We start from the raw sequence: 22,706 nt of genomic DNA, 5'->3' as shown, positions 1-22,706 counted from the left end.
GTAAATAATTAATAACATTAAAAATAGAATGGCTTGAAAAAAAAAAAAAACAGGACTGCTTGTAGTTCTGTTGCAACACAGAATACTTACACAGGAAAATCTTCTGTTAATACCAAACTCATTTAGCATAGTTAGGGTAAGGTGAAAAGAAACCAGAAATCACATTTACAGCTATCTTTCCTTTGAAATACAAATAAAATGGAGAGAAAGGAAGTGAGCTGGTATAGAGTAGAGTGCTTTCAACTATTCCTATACAGTATGTCATATTTTAAAGGAACTCTTTCTGTTATCACCAAAAGACTGGTCATATGGCAGTAATTTTTAATGAGCGTATCATATCATGCATTCTTCCTGCCCTCACCAAATTCTATTTCTAGTAATGATTTTAAAAAATGTATTTCCTAGGTACAAGACATGCCTGATATGCTAAAAACACCAAAATGACAATTTCTTATCTATATATTTTCTTGTATAGTTACAACTTAGCAGTTATTTTTCAAACTCTGATGTCGAGGAAAAAAAAATATTAACAATTTTAAATTATGCCAAACTGGTAAAGTACTACTTATTGTGGCACCATTATCTTCTGAAGATCCTTCAAATAAAACACAAAAGAATCAAGAACATAGAGAATCTTGTAAATTTAAGAAACTAGCTTAGACTCTCATCTACTCCACCAGATACATCCCCAAGATTAAAAAAAGGAAAAAAAAAAGTATGTGCGAGTTGAGGAAAATAGAGGTACCACAGTATGGGTGGTACTTACTTACTGGGTCAGAATTAGAAAAAGTCATCTTTCAAGTTCACAGTATTTATTTTGCCTGCACATTATAAACACCAGTCTGTATGTGTCACTACCAAAATTCACCGACAAGTAAAAAACCATTGATAATCAACCTATCAGTAAATAGCTTTTGTGTTTATACATTTGCTGTCAACTTTGTGGTCTGTTTAAGACCGCAGCCATGGTAATTTTTAGCAGATTAATGAGGAGTTTCCAGACCAATAATACATCCTGGGAACTTAGGACATGTGTTATCTTGAAATGCTTAGACTGCTTAAAGAAAAAGGTCGTTAATTAAACAGTAGTAGCACTGGTGACTAGATATGGAAATAGTCCACTTACTACTAACTGAATTAAACTTCCCATATTCTGCTGAGCAGTTGCAATATTGCTCCTTGGTTAAATTTGTTGAAAGGAGCCTTTTTTGCAAGTATTTGTGAGGAGAATTTTAAAAAGGTATTTTGTAGCTAAAAGATCATAAAAAGAAAATGAAATAGGTATCTGTAATATACATGGGTGAAATTAAATGGCCAATCAAGCCATTCTACAGTATTTATGTCACTGTCACTTTATTTTTTTTGGCACACGGGCTTAGTTGCTCCGTGGCATGTGGGATCTTCCTGGAGCTGGGATCAAACCCACGTCCTCTGCATTGGTAGGCGGATTCTTAACCACTGCGCCACCTAGGAAGCCCCATGTCACTGTCACTTTAAGTAATTCTATCTTCCCTAAATTATTTCTAATTGTTCAGCCACATAAATTTTTGACGCATATAAATATTAAGAGTTGTGAAATATAAGAAGAGAAACTTTTCAGTTACAGCAATTGAAATATTTTGGAAACACAAAGTCCAGTAACGCAATGTGATCAAACTAAGGTAGTAAATAAAGGCTTACTTGAAAAAACAACAATTAGTATCAAAAATAATGAAATTTTGCTGTAGGTTCTGGAGTAAAGTGTGGAATAAAACATAATGAATTAATATAGCTAAAGTGCTTAGAACAGTGACTGGCACATAGTAAAAATATTTAAGTGTTAGATACTATTATCATTACCTTTTTCAGCACCTGAATGTATTGTTCCTGCTATATCATGTCTAGCAATGGACACTGATAATACTTTCCTTGTAGAAATGATTTCAGTACTAGCGGCAGCAGAAACGGTGGCACTTGCTGTTGAAATATTGGTTTTATTCTTGGTCACAGCACCATCAAAGTTCCTTTCATCTGAGTCCGAGTCATCAGAGTGAAGAGGATTAGTAAAACTGAGGGGTGCTCTGAATAGAGGGGAACTGCTATGATGATCTACAAGATCATGGGTTTCAACTTGCATTGTGGGGCTTGGTGTTAAACTCACAGTTTTCATTGTTTGACAGTGGATATCTGAGGATTTGCCTTCAGATGTATCAGGGTTGGGTAGAGTATTTTCAGGTCCATGAAATGACCACGTTACATGTCCTTTCTCATCAAGAGGTAAGCGGTCTGGCCTTGGAGGTGTGTCTGAATTCTTCTGTGATTCTTCTGGTAGCATAATTGGAGCTTTATTTGACTGTGTTGCATTGCAGTCCACACAAGAATTCTGGGAAATATCATCAACTTTTAGATCTCTTGAACTCAATTCCTGTGACTTCGAGATTTTATCAATTGTACATGGTGAAGCCGAAGCTGATTTAATTTTAATTGCATGTCCCCTATTCAAGAGTGTGTTCCCTTCAAAACTTTTTGGTCCTTCTTGAAGAGGGACCTTCTTAATCTCAAAACTTAAATTTCGCTCCAATTTTTTATCTATCTGTTCAATAGCTGATTCATTTTTCCCTGTAAGTTCTGCTGATTTATTATAGTTTCTGTTGAGGTCTGTTGAATGTTGTTCTGATGAAACCATGTGCAACACGGGCTTTGGATGGTATCTGTCATTGTCCTGCCACACAGTAGTGACTGTTGGAAAAGCTGAAGGGGGAGAAGGTGTCAAGATGGGTGGCACTGGGTGAGGTTCCGGAGGCTGCAATATTTCTTCCTTAGCATCCCCTTCTACAAGGCAACTGGAAAACATTAAGAAAAGAGTATTATAAGAATGTTCATCCTGAGACCTCCCCGGTGGCGCAGTGGTTAAGAATCCTCCTGCCAATGCAGGGGACGTGGGTTCAATCCCTAGTCTGGGAACATCCCACACGCTGCAGAGCAACTAAGCCCATGCACCCCAACTACTGAGCCTGCGCTCTAGAGCCCGCGAGCCACAACTGCTGAGCCTGAGTACCGCAGTTACTGAAGCCCACGTGCCTAGAGCCCATGCTCCACAGCAAGAGAAGCCACCACAATGAGAAGCCTGCACACTGCAACAAAGAGCAGCCCCCGCTCACCGCAACTAGAGAAAGCTGGCACGCAGCAACAAAGACCCAACACACCCTAAATTAAAAAACAACAACAAAAAACAAAACACCTATAAAAAAAAAACACGGTTATCACTTAAAAAAAAATGTTCATCCTTTTAAAAAATAAGTTGATAGGTAACAGTTATGTGGCTAAGCCTCTTAAGTCAGTGGAGTCTGTGGTTATGAGTAAAAAACTAAAATGTGCCAAGGTAAGAAAATTTAATGTTTAGCAAGCTATAGCAATACATGTACACTGTTTAAAAAAGTCAAATAATACAAGAATTTTAATAAAAAACGAGCAGTCCCCTCCCACAGCCCTCCAGTTACCCTGAGACATCAAGTTTCAACTTTCTAAAAACAGCTGCCTGTAAGATTACCACCATATTTCAAAATATTTCAAAATACATAAACTGTTATTACTTGATGTTTCTATTTCACACATACTCTACTGTCTTCCTACTATGTAATGTCTTCTCCATCTTCCTAATACTGCTAAATTTTGGTTAGTTCAATCTTAATGACAGTTATTATTCATACCAATGAAAGCATGATTTCCTATTTTTTCTTATACAAGCCTTATTTTTCCCTAATAATTGCCTTGGGTTTCCTATGTACCAGCAGTAATTCAGCCCTTCTTCAAACTTGCCTGCAGATTTGTCCTCTCAATTGGTCAAGCACATCAGGTAACTATCACTACCACAGACATCCCTCTTAGAAACCTTAAGCCTCCCGCTTCAGTGTGGGCCCCTGGCTCCCAAGGCCACCAGAGAGCTGACACTCTCTCTGTGTCAGACTCTCCTGTTTGCCAGGTTCCATCTTCCTTTTTTCTGAGTACACTCGCTTGATTTAGTGGGTTATATCCTCCAGTTGCTTCTTAAGAACTATACATAGGAAATAAATTTCCTAAGGCCTATATAATTATTATATTTTCATGGTTACTGACTTCTGGAAAAGGTATATTATTTTTTTTAAGCTCTTTATTAGAATATAATTGCTTTACACTGTTGTGCCAGTTTTTGAGGTACACCAAAGTGAATCAGCTGTATCTATACATATATCCCCACATCCCCTCCCTCCCGCGACTCCCTCCCACACTTCCTATCCTAGCCCTCTAAGTCATCACCCATCGAGTTCATCTCCCTATGTTATGCAGCAACTTCCCACTAACTTTCTATTTTACATTTGGTAGTATATATATGTCAATGCTACTCGCTCACTTCGTCCCAGCTTCCCCTTTGCCCCCACCCCCACCCCATGTCCTCAAGTCCGTTCTCAACATCTGCATCTTTATGAACCCCTGTCACTGGGTTCATAAGTACCATTTTTTTAGATTCCATACATATGAATTAGCATACAGTATTTGTTTTTCTCTTTCTGGCTTACTTCGCTCTGTATGACAGTTTCTAGGTCCATCCACCTCACTACAAATAAAGCAATTTCATTCCTTTTTATGGCTGAGTAATATTCCATTGTATATATATGCCACATCTTCTTTATCCATTCATCCGTTGATGGGCATTTAGGTTGCTTCCATGTCCTGGCTATTGTAAATAGTGCTGCAATGAACATTATGGTACATGTTTCTTTTTGGATTATGCTTTTCTCTGGATATATGCCCAGGAGTGGGATTCCTGGGTCATATGGTAGTTTCATTTTTAGTTTTTTAAGGAACCTCCAAACTGTTTTCCATTGTGGCTGTACCAACTTACATTCCCACCAACAGTGCAGAAGAGTTCCCTTGGAAAAGGTATATTATTTTAGACCAGAAATAACTGTCCTTCAGAATTTTGTAATTGATTCCTGTTCTTTTGAATGTGAGCTAGGTTTTTTCTCTCTTGGAGCTTTTAGGTTCTTTTTTTTTTTTCTTCCCTTGATGTTCTACAATCTCGTGGTGTAACTTTTTTTAATCCATTGTGTTACAATTTTTAATCCATTATGTTGAGAAGTTTCTGTACAAAAATTCATGTTAATACTAGAAACATTTCTTTGCTAATTGCTTTTCTTCCAGTCTCCTTCCAGACTATGTTAGCTTTACTTATAATTGTTATTATTACTATTATTATGTGATATACCTCCTGGTTTGAATCTCTGATTTTTTAAAAATAAATTTTATTTAATTTCTTTATCTTTTCTCTCCCATTTTCTTTTTCTATTTCTTCGTTTTCTTAGCAGATTTCCTTGACTATCTTCTAGCCTTCTTTAATTAAAATTAAATTTAAATTTTTAAAACTTATGCTATTATATTTTTAGTTTCCAAGAGCTTCTTATTTATTATGACCTGGTTCTTATTTCATGTTGCACTATTAAATTACTGAGAAAATAGACAGTTGCCCCCACCCTGTCTTTTTTCTATCGTGTGTTGTCTCCATTTCGTCCATGTCCCTTTTTTTCCTGCTTATTTGGATATGTCTTATGTTGGAGGCTTTCTCAAATGTCTGATAATTCTTGATTCTGTTCTTGTTTTTGTTTTTTTTAATATGTATTTATTTGGTTGCGCCAGGTCTTAGTTGTGGCAGGCGGGCTCCTTAGTTGTAGCACGTAGGCCTCTTAGCTGCAGCTCACCAGCTCCTTAGTTGTGGTATGCACACTCTTAGTTGCAGTTTACATGTGGGATCTAGTTCCCTGACCAGGGATTGAACTCAGGCCCCCTGCATTGGGAGCACAGAGTACTCACCACTGTGCAACCAGGGAAGTCCCTGTCCATTTTTAAAGTATGGAATATTTTGGGACATCCCTGGCAGTCCAGTGGTTAAGACTTCACCTTCCAATGCAGGGAGTGTGAGTTCGATCCCTGGTCAGAGAGCTAAGATCCCACACACCACACAGCCAAAAAACTGAAACATAAAACATAAGTAATACTGTAACGAATTAAACAAAGACATTACAAATGCTCCACATCAAAAAAAAAAAAAAAAAAAAAGGAATATTTTAAATTACTGGAAAATGTGTATGTAAATGTGAGAGGGAGGGCTTGTGGCTTAGTGGTCATCTTACTGCTTGGTGACTGAATACAGCCCATGCAATATCACTGGTGGAGCACAAGCATCAATAACTATAGATTTCCTCTCTTGGGCTGGTTAGTTTTTCAAGACAGGGATTCTGTCTCCCACCAGAAGTGGCTTTCGGTATTCTGGGAGCCAAGGTGTGAGACCAAGGGAGCTGGAGGAACTCACTATTCAGCATGTAGATTCCTGCTTTCAGCAAGTAACTAACAACCCCACCATCAGTTGGACCTGATATACTGAACCCAGATACTTTCAGGTCCAACTACCCCAGAGTAAATCCCTCCCTGCTGTGTTCCCAGGTGTGCGAGAAAGCTGTTATCTGTCTGCTCAATTTGATGGACGTAACTTGGGGTTCTAAACACTCCTTATGTAGACATCTAAGTACTCTTCTTGTTTTGAGTTTCATCCTACACACCAGCCTTAAGGGGGACCTCCAATTTCTGGGCCTTTCTGGGAGTTCTTTGAAGAGAATCATCTTGCTTGTTGGCTTACATCACCTACAGTAAAGGAAGTTTTAGCTTTCTCTGTTGTAAGTCCGTTTTCATTGGTCAACGTGCTTTCCACTTCCCAAAAATGTTTGTCAGAATCTCCTTTGCTACCATCTTCTTTTCGATTCTTAAATCTTTATATATTTTCATATTCCTCCACTATAATTTTAGGAAGTTTAGGGAGGGACCAGAGTTAAATGTGTTTAAACTGTCTATTTAACCAACAATCTTATAAATGTTTTTAGAAAAAGTAGTCTGTACATGATGTTGATATGTAAAAGAAATTCTTAGCTACTCACATTTTAAAAATAGCTTTAGTGAGGTACAACTGATACACAAAAACCTGAACATACTTAATGTATGCAATTTGATGAGTGTGGACATATGCATATATTGGGTTGGCCAAAAAGTGCCTTCGGTTTCTAAGTAAAAATAAAAGACACACTTTTCATTTTCGCCACGAACTTTATTGAACAATGTATTCACCCTTTTGTTCCACTACCTTCTGCCATTTTCCAGGTAACTTCATAATTCCATCTTCCCAAAACGTTTTTAACTTTTTGAGCAAAGAACTGTTCCAGGTACCTTTTAAAGTCTTCCAGGGAACTGAAATTTTTTCCATTAAGAGAATTTTGTAAAGACCAAAATAATTGGAAATCTGAAGGTGCAATGTCTGGTGAATACAACAGATGAATCAGAACTTCCCATCTAAGCTGTCTGCTTGGTCATCAAAGAAACATGCAGTCTTGCATTATCCTGATGGAAGATTATGAGTTTTCTGTTGACTAATTCTGGACACATTTTGTCGAATGCTGCTTTCAGTTGGCTTAACTGGGAGCAGTACTTGTTGGAATTAATCATTTGGTTTTCTGGATGGAGCTTGTAATAGAGGACTCCCTTTCAATCCCACCATATACACATCACCTTCTTTGGATTTAGACCGGCCTTTGGTGTGGTTGGTGGTGGTTCATTTCACTTGCCCCACGATCTCTTCTGTTCCACATTATTGTACAGTAGCCACTTTTCATTGCCCATCACAATTTGTTTTAAAAATAGAAAGTTTTCTTTACTTTGCAGTAGAGAATCTCATGCGGAAATACAGTCAAGAAGGTTTTCTCCACTTAACTTATGTGGAACCCAAACATCAAAGTGATTACCCTAACCAAGCTGGTGCAAATGATTCTCAATATTTAACTTGGATATTCTGAGTATGTTGGCTATCTCCCGCATGGTATTAACATTGACTGTGCTCAATTAATGTCTCGATTTGATCGCTGTCAACTTCAACTGGTCTACCTGACCAGAAAGCATAGTCCAGCAAGAAATCTCCAGCATGAATCTTTGCAAACCACTTGTGACACGTTCAGTCAGTCACAGCACCTTCTCCATACACTGCCCATACACTTCCCCTTATCCTTCCTTAATCTAAGATTTGTTGAAATAAGGCTAAAAACACTTTTATGAGTTTCATGTGCACAAAAATTATAAGCCCAGTCACAAAAAAAATATATGCTACATACCGACTTTCCACTATAGTATTCAACATTCATATTTTCACTAGGTATTCTGATGGAAAAAAATTCCACTGATGATATGATTTGCATCATTCTTATTGTAAATATTGTTCTTAATTTCATCTGTCCTGAGGAAGGCATTTTTCACTTCTTAAAAACAAAACAAAACATTCGGGACCAAGAACACTTAATTTTTTTCATTAATGCAAATGAATACATTTCTACTTCAAGTTCTACTTTCTACTTATGGTTATTTCCAGGTATTTACTATTTTGAAAGGGATCTCTTTTTAAACTTTTTCTTCTCCTATTTGGCTGGTCTATAAGACCACATGCCACTTTTATTCAACCACTTTGCTGTTCTTACTTATAAATTAATCATTTTAAGGCAGTATATTTGGGTTTAATGTAATTGTTTTTTTAATCAAAAAAAGAACCACATTAAAAAAAAAAGAAAAGAAAAAGCATTCAAGTAGAATAACAGCTGTCTTATGTGTATGGATTTCTCCCATCACCCAAATTTCTACTTGCCTTCTTCCTAGGGCCCTTGGTCATTAGAATCCCACCACATCCTGTGCTTGACAAGAGTTCCCAAATGCCTCCATCTGAGGATATCCCAATTCCGTGTTTTGATCTCAGAAATACCCTCACCTATCCAGGATATTCTAAGAGCCACAGATGTCTAAAAGTCCAGGTCATTCTCCCAGGCAGCCCTTAAAGGAAGTAGATAGATATTCAACTATTTCTGCCAGACACAAAACTCTCTCGTTCTTAGGCTCTATAATGCCAGTGTTTCCTGGTTTTCCTTTACCCTTTGATTGTTCTTTTCTTTTTTTACAGCTTTCTTTTAGTTTGCTCTTCACAAATTTTGGTGCTTACCAAGGTTCCCTCCTTGGTACTCTGTGGTATTATACCCAGAGTCTGAAAGAGCTTATTCATGCCCAAGTCTTCTACATCAGCTATATACAGAGTCCTCAGTAAATTTTTACCTCCAGCCGAGATATCAAAATCTCTAAAACAGAGCCACTGGGACTTCCCTGGTGGCGCAGTGGTTGAGGGTCTGCCTGCCAATGAGGGGGACACGAGTTTGATCCCTGGTCCGGGAGGATCCCACATGCCGCGGAGCAGCTGAGCCTGTGTGCTGCAACCGTTGAAGCCTGTGCACTCTGGGGCCCCACGTGCCACAGCTGCTGAGCCCACATGCTGCAGCTGCTGAGCCCATGTGCCACAACTACTGAAGGGCCTGCAGCCCATGCTCTGCAATAGGAGAGACCACCGCAATGAGAAGCCTGAACACTGCAGTGGGGAGTGGCCCCCACTCGCCACAACTAGAGAAAACCTGTGCACAGCAACAAAGACCCAACACAGTCAAAAATAATAAAAAAATAAAACAGAGCCATTTTCTATCTCCAATCCTTTTTCAACTTAAATTTGTTTGAATTAAGAGGCATTAGAATCATCTAGTATATTGTTATTGTCTCTGAAATACTTATAAATTAAAAAAAATTTACTAAGGTATACTTTTGTGTCTCTGTAGTAAATCTGTTGACAGGTTATAGAAATAACTAACAAAGTATACTTCCAGAGTGTTGGTGTTAATGAAAAAAAATATCGAGAACTGTACTAGTTTAACAACATATATACTGAAAAGAGAAAATGAAATCTGCTATTCAAAAATCTACAACATGATTTCTTTAAGTATTTATAAACCAGAATCATATGATTGGCTAAATCTAATACAACAAACATGAGCCTTCCTCTCTAGATCCTTCTCCAAAAACTCCAAAGTACTCTCAACAACTGATTAACTTGCTTACTGTAGCCATACTGAAAAGCAAAGTATATTGTTTTTATCAATCTTATGCTCTTGGGATTTTAGTTTTAGTTAACAAGGTATTCTTTGTGGAACACAATGAAATTCTGCCATTTACTCTATTGCATGAATAAGAAAGAAGATGACTTAAGCATGTAATACAAAATGACACACATACATAAATTTGAGCACATATCCCCAAATAAAACCCTGGCAATAAGCTGAAAGAACATTTTTCTGTTAACACTCCTTTACTACTTTTTAAAGTTATCTTTTTGTTTATAAAAACAAACTTTTAAAAAGGTGTATGAGAAAGGTTTAAAATTCAGAGCACTCTACTCATTTTTTTCCCTTCAAAATTAGGAAGAGGTTACTATTTGTTGTTGGAGGTACATGACCATACAAATCACAAATATCAGTGTACACTTTGAGGACTTCTACTTTGGCTCAATCTCAAAATCTAAATTAAAAGGTATTAGTGTAGCAAAAATGTTTCTTAACCTCCTTTAAGGTCATTACAGTTTCTTTAGGACTCTACAGAACTGATACCGGAGACAAAAAATTTAGGGAACAGTTTATAGGTTTTAACTGGCTACCTTCCATAGTAAATACCAAAATGGAAATCAACCAGGAAAGAACAGCAGAGAGGTGTTAGTATGCAGTTAACATCCTGAGCATTTAAACGCTGAGACCTAAATCCATCTATACAGGCTTCCTGATCTTCCTTAGAGAAGCACACAAAGGCATTCCAGAGACTATAATAGCTACTACATCTTGCCTTAGTTATTGTAAGCTTTTACTCTTTTAAAGAAGGATCTCATTAAGGTACAGAAACTCAGTGCCAAGACACAATCATAGTCACCCCACCCAACTTTAGTCAACTTCTATCAAATTTTTAAGGGGGAAAAAACTGGTGAATCCTATACAAAGGAAGTCCTACTTTGAGGAAAGGTCAGTCAGTTTGGGCAGATCTATGCTCGGGACAAGACATGGTATAGTCATTCTAACAGTTTTAGTACAGATCTTCCACTGTGTCTCCTTTGAAAAATAATTCAGTAACTCAATCTTAACTCCACATTGTAATGACAAAACCAACATTTAGTGAAAACCAAGTATGTGCCAGGTCCTATATGTAGCATCTTCATATACTTTATTCCACTTAATCCTTAGCACAATCCTTAAAAAAAACCCCAAAGATCAAATAAATTAAGTGGCTTACTCACAGCTTCAGAGCTAGTAAGTGGCTGAAAGGATTTGAAACTAAATCACTCGGACTCTATATTCTTCCCATACTACCATCTAACTGACCTAGCAGCTACCCTGAAAGAAAAGAGAAGGAAGAAGGGGGATAGGAATATATATCAATTTTAGCTATTATAAATCAGAGCTGGGTATGAAAGTAAGAAAATCGAGAAAGAAATAAACTTTCTTTCCTAATAATGTTATTAAACATCTTTACATAACTTCTTCAACATGCATACAATTTTTGACAATCATGCTACTTGTTCAGTCATAAGAAAACTGAAATAAATCTTTAGAATAGCTAAAATTTTAGTTGTTAAAAGATGAGCTATAGTCAATTCATGGTTAGGCTCACTGTTCTGGGACAGTTTACTACTAAAATTTTATCTAAATTGAAAAGAACTTTTTATACCACACCATTAAAAAAATCAGTTGCCATATACATGCTACATCCTAAATAAAGGAATGATAAGAAAAGTTGTAAAAAACAACTTAGAAATATTCAGATTTTTTTTTGTTTTAGTAACAGTGAGTAAAAGATAAGTATCCTTTCAGAGAAAATGTGACGTACAATACCTGCGGGTCCTTGGTGGTTTTGGAGGGGGAGAATCTTGTTTGTCAGGATCTATGGAGCTAACCATATTTTCAGTGTTAATTTCATTCTGCCAAGAAAAAAAAAAGCTTCATTAAAGTTAGGGGAAAAATAATTTTCCTTTCTTATGTTTCAAATAAATTGTTATTGGGCTTGTGAATTTTTTTAAATAATGCTAATTTTGCCAAATAATAAAATAGGTGTGAGGAAAACACAGGAAGAATACTCTTCAACATAAATCACAGCAAGATCATTTTTCATCTACCTCCTAGAGTAATGGAAATAAAAACAAAAATAAATAAGGGGGACTTAATAAAACTTAAAAGCTTCTGCACAGCAAAGGAAACTATAAGCAAGACGAAAAGACAACCCTCAGAATGGAAGAAAATATTTGCAAACGAGTCAACAGACAAAGGATCAATCACCAAAATATATAAACAGTTCATGCAGCTCAATATCAAAAAAAACAAACAACCCAATCAAAAAATGGGCAGACGACCTAAATAGGCATTTCTCCAAAGAAGACATACAGATAGCCAAGAGGCACATGAAAAGCTGCTCAACATCACTAATTATTAGAAAAATGCAAATCAAAACTACAATGAGGTATTACCTCACACCGGTTAGGATGTGCAGCATCAGAAAATTAACAAACAGTAAATGCTGGAGAGGGTGTGGAGAATAGGGAATGCTCTTGCACTCTTGGTGGGAATGTAAATTGATATAGCCACTATGGAGAACAGTATGGAGGTTGCTTGCAAAACTAGAGTTACCATATGCCCCAGCAATCCCACTACTGGGCATATACCCAGAGAACACCATAATTCAAAAAGACACACGCACTCCAATGTTCTTTGCAGCACTATTTACAATAGCCAGGACATGGAAGCAACCTAAATGTCCATCAACAGAGGAATGGATAAAGAAGATGTGGTACATATATACAACGGAATATTACTCAGCTGTAAAAAGGAACGAAATTGGGACATTTGTAGAGACATGGATGGACCTAGAGACAGTAATACAGAGTGAAGTGAGTCAGAAAAATAAATATCGTATATTAACACATGTGGAATATAGAAAAATGGTACAAATCAACTGGTTTACAAGGCAGAAATAAAGACACAGATGTAAAGAAAAAACATATGCACACCAAGTGGGGAAAGTGGGGTGGGGGTGTGGGGGAATGAATTGGGAGATTGGGATTGCCACATATACATTACTAATAAAAATATATATATATCAAGTTGTACACTTTAAATATATAAAAATTAAAAAATAGGTGTTATGTCCTCTATACTTAAGCCTGAAAGACCAAATCAATGAGAAAAATTAATATAAAAAAAAGTCCATATCCAGGTACTTAAAAAAAAAAAAAAATCAATCGTGTACAGCAGCATTTAAACATATTTTAAATGCTACTGTAAAGAAACAGATTTCCCAAGAAAATAAAGACCAAAGAAGATCTTTTTTTCAAGCATTACTACCACTAGAGTCTTAACGTGCAGATAGGAATAAAAAAATTAAAAAAAAAAGACATCTTACATCATTCACCTTTCCCAAACTTTTTTGGGACTCCTATTGCTACCTACTACTTTAAAAGTGATGATCCAGAGTCATTACAGTTCTTATACAACCTATAAGAACTTTAGGTTGGGGACTTCCCTGGTGGAGCAGAGGTTAAGAATCTGCCTGCCAATGCAGGGGACATGGGTTCATTCCCTGGGCCAGGAAGATCCCACATGCCACGGAGCAACTAAGCCCAGGCGCCACAACTACTGAGCCCTCGTGCTGCAACTACTGAAGCCCACGCACCTAGAACCCGTGCTCCGCAGCAAGAGCAGCCGCTGCAATGAGAAGCCCACACACCACAACAAAGAGTAGCCCCCAATCACCACAACTAGAGCAAGTCCACATGCAGCAACGAAGACCCAATGAAGCCAATAAATAAATAAATAAATTTAAAAAAAAAAAAAAAAAAAAAAAAAAGAACCTTAGGTTGTATTTAGGATTGTGAATAGAGGAGATGTGAAATTATTACATAAAACATTGTCTCAAATTAGTTTCAGCCTCAGAAAGTACCTCACTTTTATATAGCTAGGCTATGTTAATTCTGGGCCAGAAGACAGGAATGATTTTCACCCTTGCCTACATCGCAGATAATTTTAGAAAAAAAGCCATCTTTGCATATACTATAATCAATTAAGGAACTCTGAAACTGTAGTTGACTTTTTTTTTTTAAGTCAAAAGACACTTCTGCCATGTCCATCATAGCATCTTCTTTGTCTATATAACTGTTTCTTGCAAGTATCCTTTTTTTACTAAGCACTCTCAATAAAAGGAAACAGAAACCTCAACTTTATAGCAATTTTTAATGGGCCCTGTCTCCTAATATCAGATGCATTAGAAGTGTCTTACACATTTTACTACGTGTGTTGTTCTGACCAAAACAAGAGTTACATTATGAGACTAAAAGCTTATCCTTAATTACAGCCACCTATCAAATTGGAGGCATCTGTTGCATGGATATCTGCTATAGAGAGGGTGACCATATAATTTATTGTCCAAATCAGAGCTTTTATACCTAGACAACAAGTATAAACTGGTCCTGCCTCAAGAAAATCAGAACTTTTCGTTATTACACTTTTAGATCCTCAGATATTACCAGAATTTAAAGGCTCTTTGCATCATAAAGATTCCTCTCACATATTAGTGATTTGTTTGCTTATTATTTCTATTAAACAATCATACTCCAATACTAACGCTCACTAATATTTTCATACCAAAATCTGTAAGTATTCTCATTAAGTAGGTTAAATAAAGATTAAGGGTGAACCCTATGAAACTGCCTAGCCTGAACTGTTTCTAATCTACAAAAACACATCAATTTTTTACAATTACAATAGATAGCCTCATATCATGTCAAGTCAGGTTTTGCTGCCAAATACCACACACACTCATTCACTCACAAACCAACTAAGTTTTCAGTACATTTTAGATTTTGGAACAGCAGGTAAGGCATTGTGGATCTATACGTGAAAGGCACTGAACAGTAAGCACTGGAAAGGATACAAAAATGTAAAGGACATAGCCTTTAACTTCAAGAACTCTATAGTCATCAAACAAAAAAGTGAAAGGGTAATAATAAAACCATAAAGTGGTAAAATCAGTACACTGAAGCTATGAAATCAGAGAAAGGAGATGTTACAGGTGAGAATATTAAGAATATAGTTGGGAAAATATTAAGAAGTTGAAAATATTACGGTAGCATGAAGAATGGCATTAAGGGATGGATATGACATTGACATATAAAAGAGAACAGAGGATGGAAGTATGGAACAGGTGGGAATGGAACAGGAAGAGAAAGTATGGGTATTTGCAGGCAAATGACTATATGTGACAAAGGAAAGAAGGTGTTGTGAAGGATTCCTCATTCTGGGTGAATGACAGCCATTAACAGAAAGGGACAAAACAGGAAAAGAACTTCTGGGGGAGGTAAGCTTTTTGGGCATATTGAATTTCATATAATTAAAGGAATCAATGTGGCAATGCAGAAATGCAACTCAGAGTGCCACTGCCCACACAGCATGAACAAAACCTCCTGGTCACTGGACTTCAGATTAGAACTATGTTCTTCTTGGATGCCTACTTTTTACCTACAATAATGTTTGCTGTACTTTTATATCTTTTGATCCTCTTATGCATTTGTCCCCATATTTCTCCTAATATACACAGCTCTCTTTGGCTGCTTTTATTACCAATTAAAACAGTCACCAACTTTTGAAATTGAAAGGAATTTTAGAAATTAAAGAATCTACTGGAGATCAGGTTCGAGTGCTTTCTTTTGTTTCAAGCAGAGTTTGCTAAAGTTATTTTTAACTTTTGACCATCTTCACCCATTTCGCTAAAGTTTTGTGTATTAATATTTCCACATAGCAGAGCTGTATCAAGGGCCACAAAAGAAAAAATCGGAAACTAACTATCAAATACATAAGGACATATCAGCTACAGAAAAAAATAAATATTAAAACAAGATGCTTTAAATTAAGAAAAAATTATATATGAGTAAAAAAATTAAGAATTCAATAATATTACATCTAAAATGTACAACACAAACATAACAGAAGGACCATAACACAAACTACTGTTGCTGTTAATCATCCTAGAACTGAAAGTCCTGGTGTCAACTGGTGGTAGTATCTTTTATATACTAGATAAAAAGGCATTGTGTGCATACCTTAGAGATGCTTGCTTACTGAGGTGTTTTAAGTCAGATGCTACTCGATTCCAAAATAAATTTTCTCTTTAGATCTCCCACTCTGGGAAGTGATTTTAGTTGTGAATATGGCTAACAAAAAACATTTATTATACAGTCATACTGCTGATTAGTATTTCAGACTAAAATCCCTACAAAAATAATTTTGGAACATAGAGCTTTAAGAGCTTTTTAAAAAATTCCTTAACTTTACTGCTAAAGGACATAATCTAACATTTTAAGTTCATGTAGCAAACATGTAGTGTGTTTCTCCTATATAACCAGGCAATGAGGTAAGGAAGTAGCATTGAAGTAACCACTACCTGCTATTGGATTTTATTTCATCTAATGTCATATAATGTATGATTTTTCTTGTATTCCTTAGGGATGTGTAAACCTTTGACCCATTAGACAAAAACAATCTATAACAAAATTATAATTGTAGTGTAGAGTTCAGGCTAGTAAAAAGGAAGTTTAATTTTAGGAATAAAACCTAAAAAAAGAAAAATCAGGTAATGAGAAAAACAAAGATGAGAGAGTAATGCAATATTTATCACATATTTTCTGGAGATAAATATAGTTAAAAGCTTTAAAAACAAAACACTGAACGTTGCATTAAATTTTTTTTCTACGAAAGGCAACAAAAGCAAATTTAAGCAAGTGGGATTATATCAAACTAAAAAGCTTCTACATAGGAAAGGAAACCATCAAGAAAATGAAAATGCAACCTACCAAATGGGAAAAAATATTTGCAAATCATATATCTGGTAAGGGGGTTAATAAAAAAAATACGGAACTCATATAATTCAGTAGCAAAAAAAAACCCCACAAACAAGTCAAAAAATGGGAAGATGATTTGAATAGACATTTTCCCAAAGAAGACATGCAGATGGCCAACAGGTACATGAAAAGGTGCTCAACATCACTAATCTTCAGGGAAATGCAAATCAAAACCACAATGGGACCTCACACCTGTCAAAATAGCTATTATCAAAAAGAAAAGAAACAAGTGTTGGAGAGGATGTAAAGAAAAGGGAACCTTTGTGTATTACTGGTGGGAATGCAAACTGATACAGCCACTATACAAAACAGCATGGAGGTTCCTCAAAAAATTAAAAATAGAACTACCATATGATCCAGCAGTTCCACTTTTGTATATTTATCTGATGAAAACAAAACACCAACTCGAAAAGATATGTGCACCCCCTCGTTCACTGCAGCATCATTTACAATACCCAATACATGGAAACAACCTAACTGTGCACTGATGAAGAATGGATAAAAAAATGTGGTATTAAAAAAGAAAGAAAGAAAAGAAAATGTGGTATGTACACCCACAGACAGGAATATTATTTAGCCATAAAAAAGAATGAAATCTTGCCATTTGCAACAACATGAATAGAACTTGAGGGCATTATACCAAGTGAACTAACTCAGAGAAAAGACAAACACCATATGATCTCATATGTGGAATCAAAAAACAAAAACTGAACTCTTAAGATACAGAGAATAGATTGGTGTTTGCCAGAGATGGTGGTGGTGGTGGGGCCCAAAGTGGATGAAACAGGTCATAAGTTTTATAAGTCAGTCATGGGCTATAATGTACAGTTTGGTGATTATGATTAATAGTACTGTAGTTTATATTTGAAGGTTCCTAAGAGAGTAAACCTTAAAAGTTCTAACTGCAAGAAAAAAAAATTCTGTAACTAGTTAACTAGACTTGTAGTGATAATTTCAAAATATATGCAAATAGTGAATCACTATGTTGTACACCTGGAGTAACATGTTACATGTCAATTTTATCTCAATAAAAATTAAGTAATTAAAAAATTTTCTAGCTGATTCACTTTGCTGTACAGCAGAAAGTAACACAACGTTGTAAAGCAACTATACTCCAATAAAAGTTAATTTTAAAAAAGGAAAAAAATTCTCTATACATTAAAAAATTTTTCAGTTACAGAAATAAGGAAATGGTACACCTCTGAAATATAAAAACCTTACCTTTGAAATTAAAATTGCATTTATGGAAAAAAACAAATATTTTTCAACTAAAGTTTAAAGAAAAATGTAGCCTATTTACCTTTTTGAAATACTAAAGGAGTCTCAATTTAGATAAAATTATACACAGTAATATATAAGCATTCTGTTCTATATCATAAAATATTTGGCTACAGTAAGCATAGGTTATAACAGGTTTTAATTAAACTAAAGGGAAAACAGAGCTGGTAATATATGAAGCATAGTTACAAAATGATTCCTATGTTAATGAAGGAAGTAAGAATGAGGTCATATACATGAATCTTAAAAATTTGAAACTATCATTTATTTAATAAAGAAAATACAATGTCCCCAAAACGCATCAATCAATATTAGATTATTTTAAAACACTGAGGTAAACATTCGGTTAACAAATCTCTCACTTCTAACACCAAGAAATTTCAAACAAATAGTCTGGGAAACTGCCAAAACCATATAAAGGGGAAAAACGAAAACAAAGATTATAAAATTTGCCATTAATTTCCTCATTTTACTTCAGTATTGGGGCTTAATTGGTTTATCATGTGATAAGTTATCTTAGGCTCAGTAATACTAATGTAAAGAAATTTATCCAAGAAAACAGCCCAATATCTTCAAGGGTAAGATGATTATATAGAGGAAATAGGAGAAATACTTTAAAAAAGAGGCAGAAATGAGAACGCTGTGAGAATAGAGTATTTTTGTCAGGTCAAAAGTTTGAATATCCAATTAAATCTTTTAACGCTGAAATGATACTGAGCTAAAACAAACCCTAAAGGGACTTAATTATGGTCCTGTAATTCTACTTAATTAAAAAGCACGTACAGGGAGACTTCCTAGGTGGCACAGTGGTTAAGAATCCGCCCACCAGTGCAGGGGACAAGGGTTCGGTCCCAGGAAGACACCACATGCCTCGGAGCAACTAAGCCTGTGCACCACAACTACTGAGCCTGCGCTCTAGAGCCTGTGAGCCACAACTATTGAGTCCATGTGTCGTAACGACTGAAGCCCACGCGCCTAGAGCCTGTGCTCCACAACAAGAGAGGACACCACAATGAGGAGCCTGCGCACCACAACAAAGAGTAGCCCCAGCTCACCGCAACTAGAGAAAGCACATATGCAGCAACAAAGACCCAACACAGCCAATAAATAAATCAATAATTAAAAAAAAAAAAGGCATGTACAAAATAACAACAAAACCTTACATCATCATGACCAACAACAAAATGAAATTCATGTAGAATTAACTTAGAATTACTTTGGTTGGATGGAAGGGAAGAGGAGACAGAAAAATGCAGTTAATTTGTTAAAAGTAGTTTACACTTTAAACAATATTGAATTGTATAACTTTTGACTGAGATCTACATTCCTAACTATATTTTACTTAGACTATTATTTAACTTGTATTGGAGTCATTAAATATTCATCACAATAGAGATTCAAACAGGAAGGAGTTAAAAAATTAAAGTTAAATAAAAATAATAACTGTAATGATATTCTCATATTAGATAAAACATAAGATGACAATTAGAAAGCTAAAGATCACATCCTGCTAAAAAGTAAAAATTTTCTAAAATTAATAGGTGAAGAATACTTACCACTCCATCAGCAATTTTCTGGGTTCCATGAATTTCATACAGTTGTAGCTGTTTTTCAAACAGTTGGGCAATAGCTCTATGAACAAGCTCATATTGCTCCTATTAGGGAGATGAAGTGATAAACAAGGGAAAAGACATTAAAAAAAAATAAGAAGGCACATACAAAAATATAGTTTATAAAGTGAAACAAAAAACTATACCTTAGTTTGTACTGCAGAATGCCTCTGTGTTCTCATTTCTTGTATTAAGTTAAAAACATTAAATTCCTCTGGAATTTTCTAAAACAAAGAATTTAATACATGAACTCTGGACAACTGTTCAGAAAAAAACAGTAGAATAGTCTTTAACTTCTCATACAGATCTTATATACGTACTAAATAACTGAAAACATTTATTGAGCACTATCTACCATGTATCAGAGACTGCTTGATCAAGAACTAACCTTGACCATCAGCAGTCAAGCTAGTGAGCTAGATACGTGAACAAATAAGTATGCAGCCAATGTATGAATGCAGTACAGTGGGAATAAACATGCTGTGACTAACTCTGACTGGTGTGTGAGTGAAAAGTGAAAGAAATGAACATAAGTATGGCAGATTAAATGTATAATCTATTTGGGGAATGGAGAAGCTTGATGTAGATAAAACTGACTAAAAGACTAAAAGGAGAGCTATTCGAAAGAGGAGAAAAGATAAGGCTACTTGGCATCAGACTGCAAACATAATGGAGTTTGAACTTATTCTATAGGCCAGTGTTTCATGGGCTGGCTACATAAGGACCAGCTAAGAGAGCTACATCTCTGGAGACTGATTGTGAAACATCCTAGACAATCTGTTTGTACGTCTGGAATTCTAACTATTGCAATAGGCAACCACGACATGAGCAGATCTGAAATTCGGGTAACTTTTGTAGCAGGGCAGATGACAGAGTGAAAATAGGAGAAACTGGTGGGGGTTTACTAAAGCAATCCCAAAAAAGAAAGGTAGAAACAGATCTGAGGCACATTTCTGAGGCAGAATTATTAGAACTTGGGGATCAACAAGAATATTTTGGAGTGACAAACCGAAGAGGTACACATGATTTCCAGGTTCACTACTTGGAAGTCCTTATATATATATCAAAAGATCTTTCTATCAATTCCTAACCTAAGGCTTAAGACAGTATTTATGTTATATCAAACACAATCAAATGGGGACTGTGTTCAAAATACACCACTTTTGAAATGATAAGATGTTTGTTTGCTGGTATTCATCCAAATGCCTCTTCCCAACATAATTTTAATCTTTGACTTCTATGTTAAAATGTATTAGAATGCTAGTTAAATTTTCTTCACTTAAAAATTTTCATATGAGTATTATTTCATATGAGTATTCGTTTATGGGGAATACAAAAATAAAATTTAACAGAGGGCTTTTGGACTTCCCTGGTGGTGCAGTGGTTAAGAATCTGCCTGCCAATGCAGGTGACACGGATTCAATCCGTGGTCCAGGAAGATCCCACATGCCTCGGAGCAGGTAAGCCCATGTGCCACAACTACTGAGCTGACATGCCACAACTCCTGAAGCCCACGCGCCTAGAGCCCATGCTCTGCAACAAGAGAAGCCACCACAACGAGAAGCCTGAGCAAGCACCACAATGAAGAGTAGCCCCCAACTCGCTGCAACTAGAGAAAGCTCTCGCGCAGCAATGAAGACCCAATGCAGCCAATAAATAAGTAAATTAATTGAATTAATAAAAATAAATAAATAATCAAAAAATAAATTAACAGAGGGCTTTTTGAAGAACTGTTTAAAATTTAAATATTCCCTAAGCAAAAGTAAAAAATGGAAAGACAGCAGGGAAAAAAATAGAAAGAAGAAAGAAGGAAAAAGAAACTAAATATTTTATTATTCCTGTTGTATACAAGACATAGACTGACATATTCATAGAAACTATAAAGCTATGAAGAATAAAAGGTTCTCCCCAATGCACAGAAAATGAACATATTAGAGAACGAGCAAATAAACCAAACCTACATACAATGAGGAGACTTATGCTTTTCCAATCTGTAATGAGGGCTATGTCTTTACATCCTCCATAGTATCAAACCCAATTTCTTGGAAATAGTACTGGGAGCAACAATAACAGGGATAGTAAGAAAACCTAACATTAAACTGAGCACTTGCTACATGTCACACACAGTCACTGAGGAACTTTACAAAGTTTCTTAAGAACTTATTTAATTCCTATGAGTTATTAACATTATGATTCCCATTTATCCAATTCAGATCCTAAAGAAACTGTGGCACAATGAGATTAAGTAATTCAACCAAGATTCCACAGCTAGTAAATGACAGAGCCAGAATTTTAATCTGGGAAGTTTGGCTCCAGTCAGCATTCTTAACCACTATACTATATAACGTTTCCAGTTAGGCATAAATATTTATTGAATAGATTATATCTATACATAGAATAAATATAAAAGGCAACAAGGGTGCTATATTTAGAAAAGTCAATGCTGAGTTCACATGCCTAATGTAGGTATTAATTCATCCAAAACAAGTGGGTGACAATATGTTTATCTTGCTGTCCGGTGTATTACCTGAAGGTAATATTCATCATTTATACCTTTCACTGCCTTTATCTCTTACACAGCAAAGAGACTTCTAAAAAAGTAACATGTATAACAAAACATATACTATAATTCACTGCAATTAATCATCAAGTTTTAAAAACAGATCAATTAGATATAATGATGCATAAAATATTCTTACCCCAGCTTTTAGTAAATTCCATGTATAATCTATGGCACAAATGGCACCTGTTCTTCCACAGCCTGCACTATGGATATAAAATTTGGAAAAACAATTTGATTTTTGTGAGGAAAGAACCATAAAGTAAATGTGGATAGACATGTTAATAATCAGAAGCAAAAAATCATTTAAGAAATCTGACAAAATTCTATTTATTTAGTAAACAAATTACAACTTAAGAGTGTGTGCATGGCAAACATCCTTAACATTAAGATTTATATCTTGTTTTCATTTAATTTA

The 22,706-nt window shown here is 35.6% G+C and overlaps 1 protein-coding gene and 1 long non-coding RNA gene across 10 annotated transcripts in view; one reads left to right on the top strand and one right to left on the bottom strand.

Annotated features, from left to right (window-relative positions):
- The window catches only part of LOC130851191 (uncharacterized), a 65,363-nt gene extending 55,815 nt beyond the window's left edge, over positions 1-9,548 (top strand). Inside the window, exon 4 of the long non-coding RNA XR_009053139.1 lies at positions 7,165-9,548. This is a non-coding gene — a long non-coding RNA (uncharacterized LOC130851191). The remainder of the gene's footprint in view (positions 1-7,164) is intronic.
- Positions 1-22,706, bottom strand: part of PTPN12 (protein tyrosine phosphatase non-receptor type 12) — an 89,032-nt gene that overhangs the window by 8,993 nt on the left and 57,333 nt on the right. For all 9 annotated transcript variants that reach the window (XM_057731124.1, XM_057731126.1, XM_057731130.1 and 6 more), the window contains 5 exons: positions 22,428-22,494; positions 19,875-19,952; positions 19,675-19,773; positions 11,790-11,875; positions 1,840-2,822 (listed from right to left, as the gene is read on the bottom strand). In XM_057731124.1, the coding sequence (XP_057587107.1) occupies positions 1,840-2,822; positions 11,790-11,875; positions 19,675-19,773; positions 19,875-19,952; positions 22,428-22,494 (1,313 nt within the window). The remainder of the gene's footprint in view (positions 1-1,839; positions 2,823-11,789; positions 11,876-19,674; positions 19,774-19,874; positions 19,953-22,427; positions 22,495-22,706) is intronic.

Source organism: Hippopotamus amphibius, chromosome 4, assembly GCF_030028045.1.
Source record: "Hippopotamus amphibius kiboko isolate mHipAmp2 chromosome 4, mHipAmp2.hap2, whole genome shotgun sequence".
Lineage (NCBI taxonomy): Eukaryota > Metazoa > Chordata > Mammalia > Artiodactyla > Hippopotamidae > Hippopotamus > Hippopotamus amphibius.
Note: the sequence above shows the minus strand (reverse complement) of the source record. Positions and strands in the feature narration are given on the sequence as shown.